We start from the raw sequence: 21,962 nt of genomic DNA, 5'->3' as shown, positions 1-21,962 counted from the left end.
TTGCTCTACTAATTTAGGCTTATTGTTCCATATCAGCAACATTTCTGCATGGTTTTTTTTTTGTATTTCGGCAATTTTTTTCTGCAAAAGCATTCAATATATAAAGCCCTAACCCTAACCTGCGCTTTATCTGTGTCCTCATCTACCCATTCATACAGCACTCTACTAGATCTCTAGAAAGCTAATTGAACAAATCATTCTAAGGAGACTAATCAGTTATTTATCACATTCAAACACCGATGGGACACACATCGGAGGCAATGAGGTGTTCAGTGTCTTGCCCATGAACACTTCAGCATGTGGCTGCTGTTGGATTTGAACCCCTAACTCTTTCATTGGAGGACAACTGCTCCAACCACTCAGCTACAGCCGCCCCAAATTAACACAAAACAGTAGTAGCTGAAATAGCAGAAAAAGCTGAAACTTGCAGAAATAAGCTGAAAGGACCATAACTAGCTAAAATTAGCAGAAAGATGTTAGAAGAAGCAAAACGTTGTAGCAGAAAGACTCTGAGCACAAAACAGCTGGAATTAGCTGAAAGTAGCTGAAAAAATGTTTAAATTTGCACAAGGAAGCTGAAAGAAGCTGAAGCAGAACAAAATGTGAAAGGAGCAGTAAAAGGTTGCAAACAGATTTAAAGATTTGAAGGATATAAAATGAGCTCATTTCATTTTCTACGAGACAAAACTGGCAGAAAAGGTTCAATATTTCAAAAAGCTAAAGTTGCACCAATACCAAAAGTCCTGAATTCCAGAATTGTCCCGAACGAGCTGAACATTTTCATGATTTGTTGAAATAGCACACAAATTGTGGAGTGAGAAAGATGTTGAAAAACGTACAGAAGAATAATTGATCCCAATAGTGTGAATGCTTCATAAGTATTCACACAATTAAACAAAATCAGTAAAATGATACCAGCAAATTCAAAGTGTGCTTTTACATCTCACTTCAGACAAATTGGCATTGTAAGGAGCGTTAGTGAAGTGAGGAATAACTGACATGTTTAATAAGTTTAGCTGGGATTTTAGGTGACAGGTGCTGAATCGTCCTTATCTGGGCTGATGTCACCTGCTTCACTGGGACCTGCTGTAAGTGTTGCTGTTTCCTTTATCTCTTGATAGGGCTGCACAGTTGTTGGAGAAACACTCAGCGCTCTGGTCTGACTGATTAAACATCTTTGTTATCACCTGCCACCAGGGAGTGAAAGTAGAGCCACAATGTTACTTTCTTTTTGTTTATGTGTGGGTCTGTCTGTCACTGAAATATATCATGAACCACTGGATGAATTGTAATTAAACTTACATAAAGTAGTCATTGAGTGTACATCTACAACTGATTTACTTTTTGAGTCAACCTAATTTAAGGTTTATATGTTTATAATCTATTATTAGGTCATTTAAAATGTTTTGGTCTAAAATTTGTTGTGGTAGTAGCTGAGACTGCTCCTCAACATACATCGTATACAAACAACTACCTCATGAACCACTGGATGAATTTTAATAAAACCTTAAAGAAATATTAATCAGATATATCTCTGACACTGATTAACTGTTGAAGACAACCCAATTCAAGATACCGGTAGTTGTCACAGACAATTGAGCTTAAAAAACACAAAAATGGCTATAAACCAGACATTTTCACTAATATTGAGTTAAATTTTGACATAGCTGAGATAAATCCCCACAAATAATCCAAGTGTCACACAATGTACGAGTTCATCATTTAAAAGTTTACGATGTACTGTTCACGAATTAGCTCATTAATGTAAATATTAAAATTTTTAGCAGGTAATGATTAAATGCACACAGCTGAATAAATGCTTGGAGTAAATTTAATTTAAATGGCCAACACAGCCGACTGACAGCAGCCAATACAAAGATGACTCTAACTTAGTCAGTTTTACAGATGTTGACCTAAAAGTTGATGTAGCTGAGAGTCAATTACAATATTCCTTGCGCTTGACTGCTCACAATAACAAACTAATTTGTGCTTAACATGAAACTTTTTGCACTTAACCAAAACTTTTTGCACTTCACAATTTTTCAACATGAGATGATTATGTTCTAAAACTCTGACATGAAAGGTGGTGGGTGACATGCATTCCTTCAATAGATGCTAGGCCTGCAGTTATTTGTAATGATTTTAATAAAGCAGGACATGTGAATTAACAAGGTCACAAAACACTACTAATGTTAACAATGCAGGGATTGTTTAAGTCATTTATGAACATCCATCCATCCATCCATCCATCCATCCATCCATCCATCCATTATCTTTTATCTGCTTCTTTCTTTTCGGGTTGCGGGGGGGGGGGTCACTGGTGCCCATATCCAGCTATCAGTGTGCGAGAGGTGGGAGACACCCTGGACAGGTCTCCAGTCCATCACAGGGACACATAGAGACAAACAACCATTCAATCTCTCACTCACACCTAGAGACAATTCAGAGTTACCAATCAGCCTAACATGCATGTTTTTGGTCTGTGGGAGGAAACTGGAGTACCTGGAGAAAACTTACACATTCACAAAGAGAACATGTAAACTCCACCCAGAAAGGCCCCCGGTGACCTTCTTTATCTTCTCTATCCAGCGATCTTCTTGCTGAGAGGCAACAGTTCTACCAAATGAGCCACTGCACTGCCCTAATTTATGAACAGAGCAATGTGGCACAGTCTGTCCCTTGTCTGTCTTTGTTGTATTTCTGTGTCTTCTCCTCTTCTGCTTCTTGTTGTGTCATTCTGGTACTTATGTGTTTGACTCTGTGTTTTCCGTCAGTTTCCACTCACTCCTCAGCCTGCCTCTCCAGCCTCTAACTAAATCATTCACACCTGTTCCTAACCAGCTACCTGCCCAGATGCACTCTTTTCCCACTCTTCCTTACTAAAACCTGTCTTCCTCATCACTCTGCGTCCGATCATTGTTCTATCCATCACAGACGACCCAGTCCTCATCTGTGCTGCCTGTTCCTGTTTCGCTTGATGACCCATCCTACCTTGTTCTGATTAGCTCCTCGTTTTGTACGTTTTTGTCGCCTCGCCAGCTTTTTGTTTTGTTGTTTAAATAAATTATTTTTATTTAAACTCCTGCTCTCCTCGCCTGCCTGCAAATGGGTCTAAAACTCAATGATTGGGTCACAATGTGTTGTACGATGTGCAACACAGTAGAATGTCAGATTTAACAGGAATATATATATATATTTCACTAACTATAATGTTAAAATAATAAAATATTTGTATTTATTTCCTGTTGTTTTTAATTTCCAAGTCAAATACTACTAATACAAATAAATTATATTGCATAAAACTGTGAATTTACTGTAATAAAGTTTACCTCACCTTCAAATGTGGCAGAGTTATTTTGAAAAGTAGCTCCACCTGTGACCCTGAAACTGATCAGGATGTAGTCTATTACTCTGTGGCTTGAGACGCAGTTATAAAGTAAACCAGTAGCCCCAATGTCATGTCGGGTTTGTGAAATGGTAAAGGTAATCTCAGAGTGTGGCCATAGCTGCTGTGTAACTCCCAGAGGAAATCATGAGCCTTCTCGGCTGCCCTGCCCGCCAGCGGGTTGCAACACAACTTTAAAATGACAGAGCAACGCACACGAGGAAGAGGAGAGACACAAACTTCAGTGTGACCTCAAACTAAAATACCTCAAATGCACCAAAGACTCGACTGTGAGACAAAACAACATTTTTCAAGATAATAAACACAGGTGCCCGGGGTGCAGCCAAACATGAGAGTGAATACCTTCAAATAGCAAATGTGATCTGAACCACACATCTGTTTAGATCTTCACAAGTTGTATTCCCACAATATGTATGCCGATAATGTTACATCTGCAGGACAAATATTAATTTAATTATTTCAAAAGCAAAAACAACTGAACAGGATTCCTGCAGAATAAGTTTAAAGTGTACAAATGAGGAAAAAGCTTTCATAGCTATTTAAACTTCTTTATCGTGCTCTTTATCTGCCCTGTAAATGGAGAAATATGACATTCTGAAATAGGATGACTGGATGAAATCAGTGCAACAGGATGAAGGACGCAAGATTTCAAGCCAGCATACAATAAAGTGTCCCATTGTCTAGCTTACTCTGACAGCTCGACACACAGAGAGAGAGAGAATAGCTTGGCTCTGCTTTCCAAGAAAATGCCAACACACTGTGAGACAGAACAAAATGTTGTCTAAATAAACAAAATGTCAACCAAATAACAAACCAAGAAGCATCTGTTGCCATTACCTTGACACTTTTTATTTCTGCAAATTAATCCAGTGACAGAATAGGATATGAATAACAGTCAGTCATCCTCTGCAGGAAGCACTGATCTTGATGTTCCTGAGCAGCAGACACAAACTATACTCTTTTAAGAAGAGGGACTTTCTCTGGTGGATTTATTAGACACCTTAACAACGTGGCTTGTTCAGTTTGTTGTATCCTGTTCTTTAAATCCATACATTGATATACAATCAATGACTCAAATGACAGAACCTCTGCAGTAAAGAGCTGTATCATAACTTCAACATTAGCTTTAAAGAAACTCCAGAAAAACATGTTTTTCTTGCTTTTCTGAAAGTAAAACAGTTTAAAACAATTTTTGGGCATGATTTTTCTAGTTTATTTTTGTTTTGTATCCTTTTGTATGCTTTAAAATGACTGAACAGTTCTGCCCCATCTTATCTCACTGATCTGCTGCAGCCATATGTCCCACAGCACTCTCTGAGGTCAGTGAATCAGATGCTTCTTTTGGTTCCAGGAACCTGTTGTAAGCTCAGAGGTGACAGGGCGGTCTCTGTTGCAGATCCAAGACTGTGGAATAACTTACTGCATGCCAGGCAGGCCCTGTCTCTCACTGTTTTTAAGTCTTACTTAAAAATCCACTTTTATTCCCTGGCTTTTGACACTGTGTCATTTGTTTTAACCAGTCTGTATTCTACAGTGTTAGCCATTTAGTTTATTATCTTCTTCCATTCATATCTATATTTTTATTTTACTTTATTTTATGTTTTGCTGTGTGCTTTGCTTGTTTGTTTCTGCTGTGCAGCACTTTAGTTGGCTTTCTTGCTGTTTTAAGTGCTCTATAAATTAAGTGGTATGGTATGGTATGGTATGGTTTACAGGTTGAAGGAAACTAGTTTCAGGAGGAGTCATCAGATGAAAATGAATCATCAGCCTGTTAATATAAAGCCTCATTGAAAAATCTAGGAATAGTTTTTTCTCTTGGATCCACCGTTCCTCATTGTTCTGATTTTCTCACTGCTCTTCTGAACTCTTGAGTTGAGTGCAGTGTACAATCTATCAGTCGTTAAACTGTTTTATGTGTGCGGCCAAGGAGAAATAAATCCTGCAGCGTGAATCTGTCATGTGTCAGAAAGTCTTGTCATTAGCAGATAAATTTTCTGTGCTGCCAATTTTTCTTTTTTAAGTGGAACACATCAGGGCAGAGCATTTACAAAAAGCCTGCGATGAGGGAATCATCAAGTACTGACGCAGAGTTGTGCAGGTGTGCACAATTAAAGCTTCATGTGAATGGGACTGGCTGGGTTTACACTTCCAGCAGTTAAATATTTAGATTAGGGTCGATCTAAGAGTGGAGACAGACATTAATGAAAGGCTTGAATAATGACAAAAAAGGACAATTCTTTGCAAATGCTGTAAACAGAACTGCAGAAAAATATATATTTAATCCATCTGAGAATAAATAATTAAGCTGGGAATGCTTGTTTTTGCATGATCTGGAAAATGGTGGACAAAGCTGAAAATACATGTGAGTCTGAAGTCCACAATAAGAATTTAAATATGCCAAGCTTAAAGGCTGACTAAAGAAAGGGACTGTATATGTCTCAAATAAAATTCTGTGTTGAAAGCAGCATTTAAAAGTGAGAAAACTAGGGCCCCTTTACTCAGAATGATGACCCCACTATGGTAAAACAATCTGCCAGATGGTGGATGGTTCCTGCAGGGTCTTGGCAAGGTCTGTCTGTGTGTGTTAAGAATGCATAATAAAGCTAATTGGTTGACAAAGGCTTTGAGCCTACACTAAATGTCTACACTGGGCTATTCAACTGGCTGCCCGCAAATTCAATCCGGCCCACTTCATAAAAAAAAAAAAAACAAAGAAAAAAACAACTTTTTTTTCTGAGATACTAAAAATAGCAGGAAAAGTATAGTTTTTATTTACTGTAAACATTGCAACAACACAATTGCATTCACACTGAAGGAGGTTTTCCAAATTTAACTTTAAATCACATTCTGATAGAGTAGCTGGGTTTTGTATGGTTCACATGATGATATTGTTATCGACGATATCGATATTCTATGATATTGTTGCTTACACAAGTTCGATTTCACCTAAAAATGTGAAGAATTTTAAATAGATGCTTATACAGTAGTCCCTCGTTTATCGCGGGGGATACATAACCTGAAGACCAGCGATAAGTGAAAACCGCAAAGTAGGAATACTAGTACAAGTAGTAAGTAGTAGTTTCTAATGTTTCTAAACTCTAAATGCTCTACAAGAGCAAATAATGTCATGATTTTAGCTCCCTGCCTCCGCTGCTCTTTGCCACCTGCAAGCGCTCTTGGCCACGCCCACTACGCCGCACTGCACCGTGAACAGCTGATCAGCTACAGCAGGAAGTTTATCCTGCAGCTATGGGCTGCACAAATATGCAGCAGGTGATAAGATAATTTAAAATAATTTATTTTAAATAAAAATTCCATGCCGATCCTGCGGCTCATCCATCAATCAGCCAATTGTGTGTCATGTCCAGTCTTTTTTTGAAAAACCACGATAGAGCGAGTCCGCGATAAACGAACCGCAAAGTAGCGAGGGACTACTGTATATTTAAATCCACAAGCAGCAAATGTTTCACAAACAGGGACTCATCTTTTAATGAACCCTGTTCTCCCAGGCTGTGTTGTTACCCAAAAAGGCTCAAAGCAAATAATTAAAAAAATCACTTAATTGTAAGTAATACTATTGTTGACAATGGTTTACTAAAGATGCATGATCTTCGGTCTAAAAAGACTTCTGCTTCGGCCTCTCGACTTGTAGTGTTTCTAAAATCATCAGTGGTCAAACTCTTTGGCTGCATGGACAAGTCTGATTGTTGAATTTGGTTAAACGAGTCACTTCAGGCTTGGTTCATAGCCTCAGTGAACATTCCTGTTATTAGTTTATGCTCTCAGTTTTGAAAAGAGCATATTGACAAAAACAGCAATTTTAGACAAAACATTTTTAAGCCTCACGAACCTCACGATTCTTCTAAACTGTAGATGTCAATGCACTCTTTGCTTAATTGACAGGCTCTATTGAAACAAAAGTGACATGTTGTTCATGAAAGTGCAGTAGTTAAACAATTATAATACAAAAAAGAACATATATGGCAGGATAAATACAATATAAAATATGTGTTTATTTTAACTTAGAAAAATGGGTCATTTCATTGTTTTACAGGTTTGATCAGTTGAGTGCAAAATGCTTACAATGCAGTGTTTTAATGAACGCTGAAGCCTTGCAGGATCTTTAGATTTTACTCCATTTCATAAAAAGTGTCTTGTTTTTGTTTACAGTCACACTTACATTTGACTCTTGACTTCTAACATTTTTTATGATGAACCCTGATCTATGGCTCCTGTTTTGGCCGTGTTTGTATGTAAAAATATTCTAGAAAACCTATTAGGAATGTGGAGCTCACCGGCACAGTCAGCCTGCAGCTGCTCCGCAGGAAACACAGAGTGGAGTGAAAGGAAAAGAGTGCTTTACCTTTTGCAGTCACTCTTCAGAAGAGAAGTCACCATGGTTAGTCTGAAATACCACTGCTGTTGATACAAGTTGCTTCTTTGAAAAATATGAGGGAAAAACTCTCAAAGCTGCTAACATTGAGGATATTTTTTGAGTTTGTTACCCAGCAACACACAGTTTTAACTGGGAAACATCCGGTGCAGCATCAAGATTATTTTGATATAAATTATACTTTCTGGTTGTCCAATCAGTATAAAAAAATCTGTACAGATTCAAATTCAAAGCCTATATTCACTGTAGTCTTCAAAGTTTGTAAACTTTGGACCCATTTTGTTCAAATTAGACACTAAATAAAGTTGTGCTTTAAAACATGGCTGCTCTGTGACAGTGCCACCAGCCACCTTGGCCAGATCTATCCATCCATCCATACATACATCCATACATCCGTTCATCCATCCATCCATCCATCCATCCATCCATCCATCCATCCATCCATCCATCCATCCATCCATCCATCCATCCATCCATCCATCCGTCCATCCATCCATCCATCCATCCATCCATCCATCCATCCATCTTCTTTACCCAGTTATTTCTAGAATTGCGCCGCTCAAGGTGGCTGCATGTTGGAGCAGCTCTGTTACTTTCATTCTGAGATTTTGCTTTTGGAAACTTTAATTCCTGTTTTTCTGGATGTAATCATATTTTTTGGATGATTGTTTCCTCTGGTATCAGATGCTGTGCAGCTGGAAGGATTTTTACTGAAACTTTTTTAGTTTTGGACATTTGTTATGATGCGTAACCACGGCAACAAAGCAGTTTTCTACAACCAACAGCAGCTGATTAACATCTCAAAAGCTCAAATAATATCTCAACTACAGCCCCAAATTTCAAAAGAGTTGAAAAGGATGTTCTGTGGATGCATTCTCATCTACCTGCCAGCTGTGCTCGAGTGCCTGACCACTGAGATCCTGGAACTAGCAGGAAACACGGCTCATGACAGCGGAAGGACAGGATCGTCCCTCAGCACCTACAGTTGTCTGTCCGCAGCGACAAGGAGCTCGGCAGACTGCTGGGAGGAGTGGCCATCGCTCTGGGAGGAGTTCTGCCCGGCATTCATGCGGTCCTACAGCCCGGGGGAAGCGAGAGGCCAGCCCAGTCTGGGAAGATGGATCAGACGGCATCTGCAGCCAGTTTCTTAGGCTCCACTGTGGGATGGACCTTTACAAGAGATCCTTCCTGCCTACAGCCATCAGCATCTGTAACATCTCTTAATGAAACGAGGATATCAAGTTACAACAACAAATAATTTCCCTTTGGGATTAATAAAGTATTTTTGAATTGAATTGAATTAGGGCTGCAGAGCTCGGTGCCTCTCTTCAGTGGTCATTGGTGTGAGGCTGGGTACCACCTGGACAGGTCACCAGTCCATCACAGGACCACATAGAAACAGATGAGACAGTAAACCACTCACAATAGGGACAGTTTAGTGTTACCAAACTCTTAATTGCATACTAACAAGTGTTTCTGGACTGTGGAAAGAAATGGTATCAAGAGAAAACCTTAGTATTCACAAGCTGAACAGGCAAACCACACAAAAAAGATCCCAGTTTAGATGAAAACCCAGGACCTTCTTGATGTGAGGAGATCAAATCACCTACTAATTGCTACTGTTTTGTCATGCCACCCCAGATTGTTCCTCTACTCAGTATATATTTTTAAAACTTGTCCAATGTATTGCATTGCAGTTTTTTTTTTTTTTATCATGGTTAATATCCCCATTTTTCATAAACAGCCTGAGTAATACTGGGTCACTGTTGTAAATGGTAGAATTGCTGTCTTGAATACATTTATCATTGTATACCAAGTAATAATGCACATTCAACATTAGATGAAGACAGTTTATTCCAACTTTTTGACTTTAGCTCCAGTGTGCATGGTTTATAAACAACTAAAAAACATCATATAACATTTAGCTCCCATCATTATTTCAGTCCGTTGTACTGTATGTGTCTGAAGAATGTGGAACTGCTATCTATAGATTTGAAGTTTTCTGTCCCCGGAAACAATATAAAAGTTCAGAGAGTCCAGTGTACTTTATTACATCAGATAATGGTCACACACAGTCACAAAAGGAGAAGAACAGCAAGTGAAAGTTATCTTCGGGGTCAGTTGCTAATGCGAAAACAAGACATCTTGTTGTTAAACAGTCTCGCCTTCAGCACATTGCTCCATAGTTTCATCCACCTACTCAGTTGTCTAAATACAGCAGACAGTTGCTTGCTTGGATCCCACGGATCTTGATGAATGATATCGTTACTGGTCATTCATCACAGTTTATTCACCATATAGAATAATGTAACATCTTGTAAAAAGCACACATGTAGCTATATGAGTGTACAGTCAGATTATTGGTTTAATGATGCATAATGAAATCAAAACCAATTAACCACAAGAGTAATTCCATTGAGAGATGAAAAGTAAATACCAATGTGTTGCAGCGCAGCTTTCTGCTTTTCCAATTTCTGATAGACTAACTCAAAATGTGACCAACTTTTCTCTGCAGAAAAATTACAGTTACTAGCAGTAATTTGGGACGGCTGTACATTTGTATGGCGTTTACTGTCTGCTATATTCTGACTTGCTTGTCCAAGTTCAGGTAATTTCATCTGAGTGTCTTATTTCTCCAAATGAAAAATACTGTGAGCCAGAGAGAGACCTCTGCAGCAGAGAAACTGAGCTTTTAGCCACCCTTTCATTTGTTCTGCTACTCGCCTGTTTATCAGGATGTGTCCCTGCTCTGTTTAGAGCATTAATCATTTCATTACTTCACCTGCATGGCAGAAAGGTGCTCAGCTTATGGGAAGTCAAGAAAAAGTGTTTAATAGGATTAAAAAAATTATTAAATTATTATCTTTAATACTCTTGGAGAGGAAGTTAGATTGAGGGAAGTCTGTTTTACAGCCTGCTTTACTAATTGAGGACGTTTTGGGTCGAGTAGGTGAACATCTCTCTAATTAATGCTGCTGCACCCCTTTATTTTCACTGAAAAATAGTTCCCTGCGTTCAGAATACTCTGCAGTAGATTAGCTGTCTCCTCCGCATTTTTACCAGTTCCAGTGTCCTCCCATACAACCTCTTATTTCCTTCGAACAGTTCAGAGATTCTGTGTTGCAGGAATACAGGAGTTTGCAGACGGAGCCTCAGCGTTGTACACGGCTCACCGGTGGTGGGAGTGAGTCTGGGGGCAAGGCAGCACAGGCTCAGCGGGGACAGCAGCCATTAGGCCTGGGTGATACAAGGCTGGCCATGAACCTCCTAGCATCCAAGTGAAGGGCTCCTTGCCCGCATTGTGGTGCAGCGACAGGTGAGCATGGCAGTTGTCCAGAACCGACTGCTCATACCTGTACAGAGTCAGGGGGTTCAGCTGTCGTGGTATCTAGACAGAACAGAACACAGAAAATAGAAAGGGGAGAAAAACGAGTTACATATAAGGCTTTAAAACAGCCAGAAAAGCCTCCATGCCAACATTTATCAGCTCTCAGAATATTAAGAATTGGCTTAATTTACATCATGCTGTCAAGGCAGAACTCTGTCATTAACTGAGACTTGGCCGGTGAAACAGCGTTGCGCCCCAAGACCTGAAATCTGTGCCGCTCAAACACCCACTTCGAGCTGGAGTGATTTATATGCAAGATGAAAGCCTTAAGCAAGAGTGCACACATATTTTCTGCCCTCTTTTAAATGGAGTCAAGACTTCATTTAGAAGAGAGTGCTTATTACATTACAAGCACTTCGCTGATTCAAAGACCCATGTTCGTTTTATGTGCCAGTGTGGTCTGAATTATGTCAATTAAACAGAAAAAAGATGCATCACATCCTTGTGTAATAATGATAATAATACACTGTTATATTAATGCTTTCACACGAAATATGAATGCACTCGTACAACTGGAAATGCACAAAGCAACATGATGGAAAAATATTTTCATACATAATAGAACACCCATAAGCAGCATTTTAATGCACATTATTCAACTTGTCAGCCTGAATACTGAGTCCTGCAACTGCACACAGTGAAAGGTTTTTGTTTTATCTGACAAATTCCAGATGTTCATCAGATATACTAATCTTTTCTTAAGAAGGATGAAACAACATATTTTAAGTACTTGTGGGACATTTTTTGTGAAAAACTATCTGTTGTGCTTACTGGTTTTATTGGATCACAGAGGCTTTATGTAAAGTTGATTTGATCTGGAAATGGCTTTTCAGTTTCCTCTTCATCGGATTTGTCATATTTCCCAGTGCTGTCACAGTTCAGAGCCTTACATTTAAAGCCCCATTGATTTAAAGGTTACATTCTTCTTTTAGGAAATATGACTCAGTTTATTCTTCTTTTTCATAAAAAGATTAGTTGAAAACATGTTTGTCTTGTTCAACTGCTGAACTCTGCACACTACTTGAGAAGACGTAATGAAGATTTATATACAACAATCCTCAAATGCACAATCAGCTAAGCAAAGATGGTAGGCTTACATGTGGAACCTTCAGGTGCAGATTGTCCAGGGAAAAGCTACACTGTGGACTTGTTTCTTCAATTATTGCAACAACAACAAAAAAATAATAAATCAAACACGTGAGCAGAAAGGTTTTTATAAATTATGGTAGATGAAGCAATAACCTTCTTCTGCCTGTGCAGCAGTTGGCAGAACAGGTAAAATAATCAAAACAGGAACATGTCTGCATTGATTTTTGCATTGAACTGAAGTGTAGTTTAAATCCCTTAGTGAGATCAAACTCGACAGCTTCAGATTTCTTGCAAGGTGTTCCAAGTCACAGCAGCTGAGTAAGAAAATGACTTTTTGCCAAGTACAGTCCACACTGAGGGGACACTGCAAGTAACTGTGTTGCTGTATTTTCATTTTGTCCAGGACATCCTTGTAAAATACATTAATAATCTCAATGGATTTCTTCCTGGTAAATAAAGGTTTAAAAAATAATAATAATGATGGCCTGAGAGTGCACGCTGTAGCTGCACTGACGATGTGACATGCAGGAGGAGATAAATGAAGGCAGCAGACCAAGGAGTGATTGAAAGATGAAAATGTTCCAGTGTGAGAGTCTGCATGAAGTTAATGATGACTATGAGTACAGAGTGCAGTGACGGGTGTGGTAGTTACAACCAGTTTGCCATGTTTCTGCATCTTCATGACATGATCTCCTGCTCTGTCACTCTGCATTTCAGCTCATCAGTCTGAATCTCCATTTGTTCTGGTCCTTATTTAAAGACTCCTCTTACCTCTCCACCCTGCCAGATTATCAAACCCCTCATGGTAGAAGATGTCCAGCGTCATGATCAAAGTCTTGTTTTCTTTTCTTGTCTTGGCCTCACACCTGCCCTTTGGAACCCCTGATCTTCTTGCTCCCTGTCTGATCTTGCTTTGCCTCTCTGATCTTGTTACTGACTACTCCTTCTGGATTTACGATCTCAACTCACGGATTACCCCAAGGATTTGTATCTAGATTTCTAATCTCCCATGTATGACCCCCACCTCTACTCCTGGACCTCGTTGTTGGATTAACCTCCTAAACACGCTCTACTCAGCTCTACTCAGCTCTGCTCTGCTCTGCTCTGCTCTGCAGTTACGCAGCACCCAGTGGTGGTGACATAATCTTGCCCAACTCTATTGGTGACCCCCACCTCTCCTGCTTGAGAAGGTTAGTGACTGTCATCCTGTTCATTGCTTCATTCACTGAAAGGCTCAGTCCCCTAACTGTCCTATCTCTGCAGATTGGTTCCACCACTGGACTCAGACCTCCACCAGCATCTGTGTTACAATAAACTTTTGAACCATTCTTGTTGTCCAGCGTCTTGTACAAATCCTAAATCCAGAACCTTGTCACAGTTACGAATCTTAGAGCGCCGTGTTATCTAACATCTGCAAGGTGCTTGCAGGAGCATTCATATAAATAATGTCACCGTAGTCAATGGAGGGGAGGAATGTTTTAAGTTACAAGACGTTTCCTAGCGTTCAGAGTTAGACAGGATCTATTTCTGAAAAAGAAACTCAATTTTATTTCAATTTCTTTATCAGGTTTTCGCCATGAGGCTTAAAAAAGATGTGCATCGACCAAGATTCCAAAGTATTTGTAAGAAACGAGAAACCCAATAGGAACACCACTTGTAGACAAAATAGAAGGATGGACTACTGGTACCAACTTTCTGTTTGAAAACAACATCCCTTTGCAGCAAAGTTCATGCTCAATTCTTCTTCTTTTGGCTGCTCCCTGCGTTAGGGGTCGCCACAACGAACTAAGTTGCATGAAGACTTGGCAATTATTTTTACGCCGGATGCCCTTCCTGATGCAACCACAGACCACAGAGCTACCACAGTCCTCTGTGTGGATCAGAGAGCTGCTATCCAGGGCACCCGGAGGAGCAGATGGTGGGGGTTAAGGGCCTTGCTCAAAGGCCCAGAGTGGGGAAAATGAGGGTGGGGTCAGGTGTGGGCACTTCACCTATCCCACCCACATTTTTGATGTTGGTGGTACCGGGAGTTGAACCGGCGATCTTCCAATCACAGGCCCACCATCTCTAATCTTTGTGCCACTACTCCCTTAAAGTTCATGCTCAATTATCCAGGTAAAAATTCAGCCATGTTCAGTCAGGTCATCTGGACAGTTTCTTTTTTTTTTTGCCGAGGCGTTTTGTCCTTCATCCCTTTGGTTTTATCTGTGATAAATTTGATTAATTTAAATGATTTATTAGTATTAATATTAAGAAATACACTTGCAGGTCTTAGAGGAATAGTCTGGTCATTTTTTTAATTCATATTATGTCAAATCAAAGTTAGTACTTTATCAAACTTGACTTATGTAATAGACTATGGAGTATGAAGAAAAGGACAAAAGTCTTCTTCCAGGCTGGTCTAACAGCTTATCATACTAGAGCCCATTTAAAATTGTGTTTCAGGCTTAAAAAAACTATTTTTTATGTCATACTGGTGTGAAAGAGAACAACATTATTTAATATTAAACTATTACACTTTTACATGATAGTTTGTTTTGTCTGTTTTTGCACCTAAGCAATGTTGAAGTTACTATGTAGTTGCTTAACTTTCATGTTTGGAACCACTTTGGCAATGGCTGCCTCAGAGGAGTCGACGGGGGAGAGGGCGGGCACCAGAAACCATCTTATCATCAGCAAACTGGTTGGTTCACTATGGGAGTGTGCTGCTTGTGGTACTCAGTTAGATTGTGACTCCTCGGATTGATGAAGTCCTTTGGATGAAGGACAAAATGTCTCAACAATCAAAAAAAAAGAAACCTTCCAGATGACCTGACTGAACTTTGCTGGATTTATCTGCAAAAATATTTCTGCATTTAAACATTTCTACATCAGAAATATGTTTGAGTTGAGTTTGTGTAACACAGAAACCACAGAAACACCAGAAGATAAATACGGAATATACAATATCTTTTCAGCAAGTTCAGCTCCAACAGCTAATAAAAAATAATAATAAAAATCAGCACTCCTATTATAATCCTCCTCCTTTCTTTTTTCTTTTTGACGCCTCCTCAAACACTTTAGCCAGTTTTTTTTCCTCAGCACCTCGCCTGAACCATCACCTCCTGCAGCTTACATAAAGTGCCTCTCAGCCTGCAGTTCACATTGTTGGAGTCATATATTTTACTCGTGCTTGCCATGAAATAAATTTTAATTTCTATTTCGTTGGGTGTCTGATTTCAAGTAAGGTTTAGCACAGTTCTTCTTTATTTCATTGACAGCTGGTGGAGGATTATCTGCAGCTTTTCTTGCATAACTGTTGAGAAGCAGAACTACAACAGAAACATTTAAACTTCTCTCTTGCTCCAGATTAGGCCTTTAAAGCCTGTCTTCATTAATATTGTCCACTTCAAAAGGAAAAGTGTGATTATGTCTTTGACCCTGTCTGGTGGAGTTCATTTGTTTGTTGTGTTAGCAAAATATCTGATGAAGCGTAGAATTAATTATAATGGTATGGTATGGTATGAAGTTTATTCATTTTTAAAAAGTACAAAACAATTCCATAACAATATATAAAAAGATACAAAAAAAATTTAAAATGAAAGGCAGCAGAAAGAAGAAAAAATCTTATTATATCTGACCCTTTTTTTCAAACAATTATTTCAGACATAATAATTTTCAAGTAACAGAACAAAATGAATAACTTTCTAATTTTTCTAATTCTAATACAAAACACACACTAAGCTACTTCATATATACTTTTTTAACAATTCAGTTTTGATCTTTTTCTTAAATGTACACATTGACTTGACATTTTTTACATCACTCTCTAGACCATTCCACAATCCAACTCCTTGGATTGAGGTAGACCTTCCCTTCAGACTAGTTCTGAATTTTGGTTTGACAAATATCTCTATCCCCTTAAGATTGTAACAACTTTGTCTTTTAACAAAATTTCTTTGGATATTTAACGGTAATGTGTTATTTTGAGCCCTATACATAACTGATAAAATACTATAATCTACTAAATCATGGAACTTCAATAACTTCAGTTGATAAAATAATGTGCTTGATGGGTGACTGTAATGCTTTCTGGTGATGATTCTTACAGCTCTTTTCTGTAAAATAAAAATAGGTTTTGTAAATGCTTTACACACTTTCCCCCAAACATCAATGCAATAGATTAAATGTGGAACAATGATTGTGTTATACAACATGTACAAAGCTTTATCATTTAATAATTCCCTGACTTTGTATAGTACTGCAATAGATTTAGATATTTTTGTTCTTACAGAATTTATGTGATTTTTCCATGTTAGCTGTTCATCAATGATTACACCCAAAAATTTCATCTCATTAACTCTACAAATCTCAACACCCTCAATTTTAAATGGATCATCAACAGTTCTCTTTTTGTTACTAAATATCATGTATTTAGTTTTATCTAAATTTAATGATAATTTATTAAGTTTAAACCAAGTTTGTATTTTATCAAATTCTGTCTTCATCAGTTCCAACGTCCGTTTTACATCTTTACCCAAACAAAAAAATGTGGTGTCATCTGCAAAAAGGACACATTTGAGGAGTCCTGATACATTCACTAAGTCATTCACATATAAAATAAATAACTTTGGTCCAAGTACAGAGCCTTGAGGAACTCCACAAGTGATATTGCACAAGTCAGATCTTACACCATTTATTTGTACAAACTGTTGTAATCAAAGTCAAAGTGTTAATCAAAGTGTTAGAAAGTAATTAGTGGATGCACATGTACAACTTATCAACCATTGGAAACAACGTAGATAAAAAGTTTGTCACAGCTTATTGAACTTAGCTAACACAAAAATGCTATAACTGTCAATTTCAAACAAATTGAGTTAAAATTTGATCTGGTCATAACCGAGAGTCATTCACAACCCATTCTTCGAGTGCAGCGTGTCAAAAATATTACTTAAGATTGTGCATAACATTATTTTAATGGTTTGACCAAACTGGCTGCAACTCAGTCACATCTCAACAAATGATGATCTTAATATGCATTGCTTAAAAGAATGCATGACCCTTAATTTGTTGTATGAATTTGACAACATGGGTGCGTTACAGAGTTAAGAAAAGACAGAATCATTTGGAAATCTTCATTACACTTTGTTTAAAATGTTTTTCATAGAAACTGTTAGTGCGGTTGAGATGAAAAAGAGTTTACACGTAAAAGTTTTTTAAATGCCTTTTACTGAATAATTTTTTCTTTTGTTGTATATTTTAGCAGTCCAATAATGCAACAAGGAGCATTGTGATACAGTGTGTCCCCCCATCACCATAAAGTCAGTAGATAAATTACAATTATGAAGTCTAGTTTGAGTAAAGCCTGTGACTCTGAAGGCCTATCAGGCACTAAAACACTGCCCGCTTGTTAGCGCTCATGTAATCTATGTAGAATGTGTTTGACTGATTGCCCGCTGCAGCATTTTGCAGAATGACGTGTCATTGCAATTACAGAGCAGCAAATAATGAGCCCCATCCTCATGTTGGCACTCCATGATGCCAATTTACCAAAATAAATGAACGAGCAGCTTTTACTTCTGTGCAAATCTAAAATGAACTTGAACTTTTTTTAAATGTAAAAGTAAATCTCTGAAAATTCAGAGGCAAAAGGAACAAGTGCCCAGCTGGAAGCCTTTGTTTCATGAGGGTTATTGCAAAAGCACACACAAGTTAAAGTTCAAATAGATGAAATGTGCCACCTGTGGAGTTTACTAATGCCCCTTTTCCATAGCGACGGCTTGAAATGATTAGACTCAGCTCAGCTCGGTTCAGCTCAGTACATGTTGCTTTTCCATATACTTTAGTACCGGTTCTATTGGGCGTGTCCAGAATCAAATGCGCCTTACCAGCTGGCAGCGGTAGTGCTCCATTACACTATTTACTAGCTACCACTAAAGGTGTTACAAGAAGCCCCTGAAAAGATACACAACAAAAATGGAGGATCTCATAGCTTTGTTGAACATTGTGCTCAGTCTGTGGCTTTTTGTCAAACGTCAAAGAGAAGAGACCCAGAAAAGTCTGCGGTCAGCAAGGCGAAAGACTCTGGAGAAGTACAGGAGAGTGTGAGAAGCCATAAAGATGAGAGCTAGACGACGTGTGACAGTAAGCTAATGCTAATCTGCTATAGGGAGCCGAGCGTTAAGTATGTAAATGTCGATTCCACAGGAGTCCACGAGGCCGGGGCTTGGAGCGTGAGCCCCAGTGGCCGGCGAAGCTCCGACCCGGGGAGGTGAAGCCCTGCCCGACCTGAGGGAGCTCCAAGGCTCCGGTGGAGAGGACCAGGGGGACCGGTAGAGCTCCATCTAGCTCGCTCTAAATTTTGTCGTCTGTCACCAAACACAAAAAATGCCTGGACTTCAGCATTACACCACGTTGTTGTCATTATTGTTTTTAAAATCTTAAAAATAGGTCCAGCCACTGCTCCAAGTTTGAGTAATGGCAAATGGCGGATCTGGTTGTTTGGAAAGTTTCTCAAACAGCCAGTGACTCTGCCTCCTGACAAATCAGCGAACGATAGTGTTCTGACATCACATTTTGATGCCAGTTTGGCTCGGTTGGAACCCCAGATAAATGGGTACTGAAAAAGGGGCTGGTTCCATGAAAAGTTGCCAGTGGAAAAATCCTTGGAACCGTACCAAGCCAAGTTGAACCGTGCCAAAGAGGTGCTATGAAAAAGGGGTATACACTATCTCTCAGCATTGTTCAGTGCTGCGACAAACTGTCAGGGCACACCACAAGGCAGCAGAAATAATTGGTATTTGAACAGAGTGTGTATGTGGATGAGTTGTCTGTGGCCCCTTCAGGACGCTTTCAGCCAAAACTTTTGAAGTAACTCTGGAGGAAATACCAAAGCAGGTAAAGTTTCAAAATGTCTGAGTTATCATGATACTATGTAAATATAAAGCCACTGATTTTATCACTGTGCCAAGTTCATCTAAATGAAAATCCATCTTCCAAACAGGGCAGCAACGTTTTTCATTTTTAATGCCAAACTGTTCTGTTTTTCAGTTTGCCAACTAAAATGAGTTTTTATCAGGGATGCCAAGCACTAAAGCACCATTAAAACCATTCAACTGGTATTCTTCTGTTTACGCCAACATTTTTGATTTGCTACACCCCCTGCAGCTTAAGAAACCACTTACCAAAATACTTTGAAACATACGGCTCAATAGAAAATGGTGTCTTATGACTTTTGGTAGCAGTACATCGCTGCAGTGTAGCCAAACCTCACAAAAACTGCTTACACTCAGTGTCTCTTGTGGTTTTCTCTTTCATTTACAGTTTAAACATCAACATAGTGGCACTTTGTTAGATTAGGTTTTTACAAAAGTAGGTTTCAAATTGCTATTAGGCTTTAAGGAAAGTTTATGTAGGCTGGAAATTTAGGCAGAGCTGTATCGGCACCTTAACACATTTTCTTCGATTTTCTTCTAATGTTTTTACATTTTTTGCTTAATATCAGCAGCTTTTCTCGTTCATTATTTGTGCTTCTAGTTGAGGCTGTTCACCAGTGATAAAAAAAAAATCTCAAAGCAAAGTCATTTATTTCCCATTATTTCTCGCTGTGAGTGTGACGTTGACTACCTTTGGCGCAGATGACAGTCATTAAATTGGGATTAATACTGCTCGGTGTTTTAAATAATGCACTGAGACTTAAATAGGCTCCAATAAAACTAATATCCTGTTTCCTGAGCTTCATGACTCCATTTTAGCAGCAGTAAACTGAAACAGGATCAGTTTCATGTCGTAGCTCCAGAAGAGAAGAATAAAAGCCTTTTTGGCTTATGAGACTGAGTGAGCATTCAAGTTTAATCAGGTATATTGGAGGGATGCTGGCTGTTACGTTCAGAGCCCTTAAAGAAGTGAGTCACCGGCTCGCCCAGCTCGGATTTCTGCCAGCAGATCTGCTCAGAGTCCAACGCTCCATCCTGGATTCTGCAGGTGGCACAATCAACACCTTTACCCAGCTTTAATGGTTCTGGAAATTAGTTTCCTATTTAGTTTAATGATATCCAAGAGGACAAATATAGAATAAATTCAAATTTCCTGATTACAAAAGCTGTGCAAAAATAGCTGTGTTATCATTTGATAAGTGTGAGTTGTCGTTCAAGCAAATGTTTGGCTCCAGTCCAAAGTAATGAAGTGGGCGTCTGGCATCAGCCTGATCTCGTCTTTACTGTTTAGACTAAAGTTTGACCTATTTACTCTGCAGAAAGCCTCAAGACAGAAAATTCACTGAGAGCTCTGAACAAACACTGTTACCCATAGAAACGTCTCCCTCAGATACTCTGGTAATTCTTCAGCTGTGTATATTTTTACCGCTGGTTATTACATTCCATGACTAATTTTTGTCTCTTTTTCTTTTCTCTTTCTCTCAGATGGCTCGTTTGTAATCACTGCAACAATCTACAGTAGATTTTAAATCCCCACGAGTTAAACTTCTCAACTAGTTTGTAGCTTCAAGTGGAGACTTCTATCATTACACACTTAAAATGTCATTTACCTTAAAGTAGAGGTTGCTGCATGATATGGTAGGTGTTGACAACATGCACACACAAACACACAAGGACTGGTTTTTTATAGATACACTTCTATAGATACTATTATGTACAATAAACATAATACAGATGATAAATTCATGAACTTTTAGCAAGAAAATTGGCAAAAGGAAATCAAAGTTAATTTAGTAAAGACAGGAATTAAGAGAGATGCAATGTGTTGAATGTTTTTTGTCCATCCATCCATCCATCCATCCATCCATCCATCCATCCATCCATCCATCCATCCATCCATCCGGGGGTCAATGGTGCCCATATTCAGCAGTCGCTGTGAGAGAGATGGGGGACACCCCAGGTCTCCAGTCCATCACAGGGACACAAAATGAGACAAACAACCAGTCACTCTCTTTTTCACACCTAGGGACAATTTAAAGGTACAGATCAACCTAACATGCATGTTTTTGGTATGTGAGAGAAAACCCATGCATGCACAAAGAGAACATGCAAACTCCACCCAGAAAGGCCCCCGGCCGGAGTTTGAACTGGGGCGACCTGCTCACTGAGAGGCAGCAGCTCTAGCAACTTCACCACTGTGCTGCTCCTGTTTTATCTTTAAGGAAAAATTAAGCACCGAAATCCAGACTTGTGGTAAAACAAATTATTAGTTTAAGTAGCCAGTTCTGTCTAGGACTATTGAGTCTGGTGCGGCAGCTCATTTGATCTGGAACAGAGTGTGCTGGATGCTTTAAGCTAAACAAAAAAGCTAAAATTATATTTATGCTTAGAAAGTATGTTTACACTCTTTTAGAAAATCCAAGAAGATTAAAAAAAAAAACATTGCCTCAGTTATTTCAAATAAGTAAAAAGGATGCTTTATCAGTTTTATAGCATCCACTGTAACAGCAGGGGCGATTCTAGAATCTGCCCTATAGGGGTCTTAGCCCCCAGTGTTGACAATGGCTCTTGGCTTTAACAATGCAGTGGCCATTGGCATTAGAAGCATTTGTAAAGTGTGGGGGACACATTAGTGGGGGTTCTCGGGGTCCTCCCCTAGAAATTTTTGACCAAAGTAGATGCCATTTCCTGCGTTCTGGTGTATTTTAATAGGTTTTAAAACATTTATGTTTACTTACATAAGTACATACTGGATTCAATAACTTTAGAGAA

General features: G+C 38.9%; 1 protein-coding gene across 1 annotated transcript in view; it reads right to left on the bottom strand.

Annotated features, from left to right (window-relative positions):
- Positions 1-10,717: 10,717 nt before the first annotated feature.
- Positions 10,718-21,962, bottom strand: part of LOC119413531 (leucine-rich repeat transmembrane neuronal protein 4) — an 86,835-nt gene continuing 75,590 nt past the window's right edge. The window contains exon 3 of the mRNA XM_037680588.1: positions 10,718-11,187. Within this exon, the coding sequence (XP_037536516.1) occupies positions 10,969-11,187 (219 nt within the window). The 3' untranslated portion in view covers positions 10,718-10,968. The remainder of the gene's footprint in view (positions 11,188-21,962) is intronic.

The sequence above is a fragment of the Nematolebias whitei genome, chromosome 8, assembly GCF_014905685.2.
Source record: "Nematolebias whitei isolate Nwh7 chromosome 8, NemWhi1, whole genome shotgun sequence".
NCBI lineage: Eukaryota > Metazoa > Chordata > Actinopteri > Cyprinodontiformes > Rivulidae > Nematolebias > Nematolebias whitei.
Note: the sequence above shows the minus strand (reverse complement) of the source record. Positions and strands in the feature narration are given on the sequence as shown.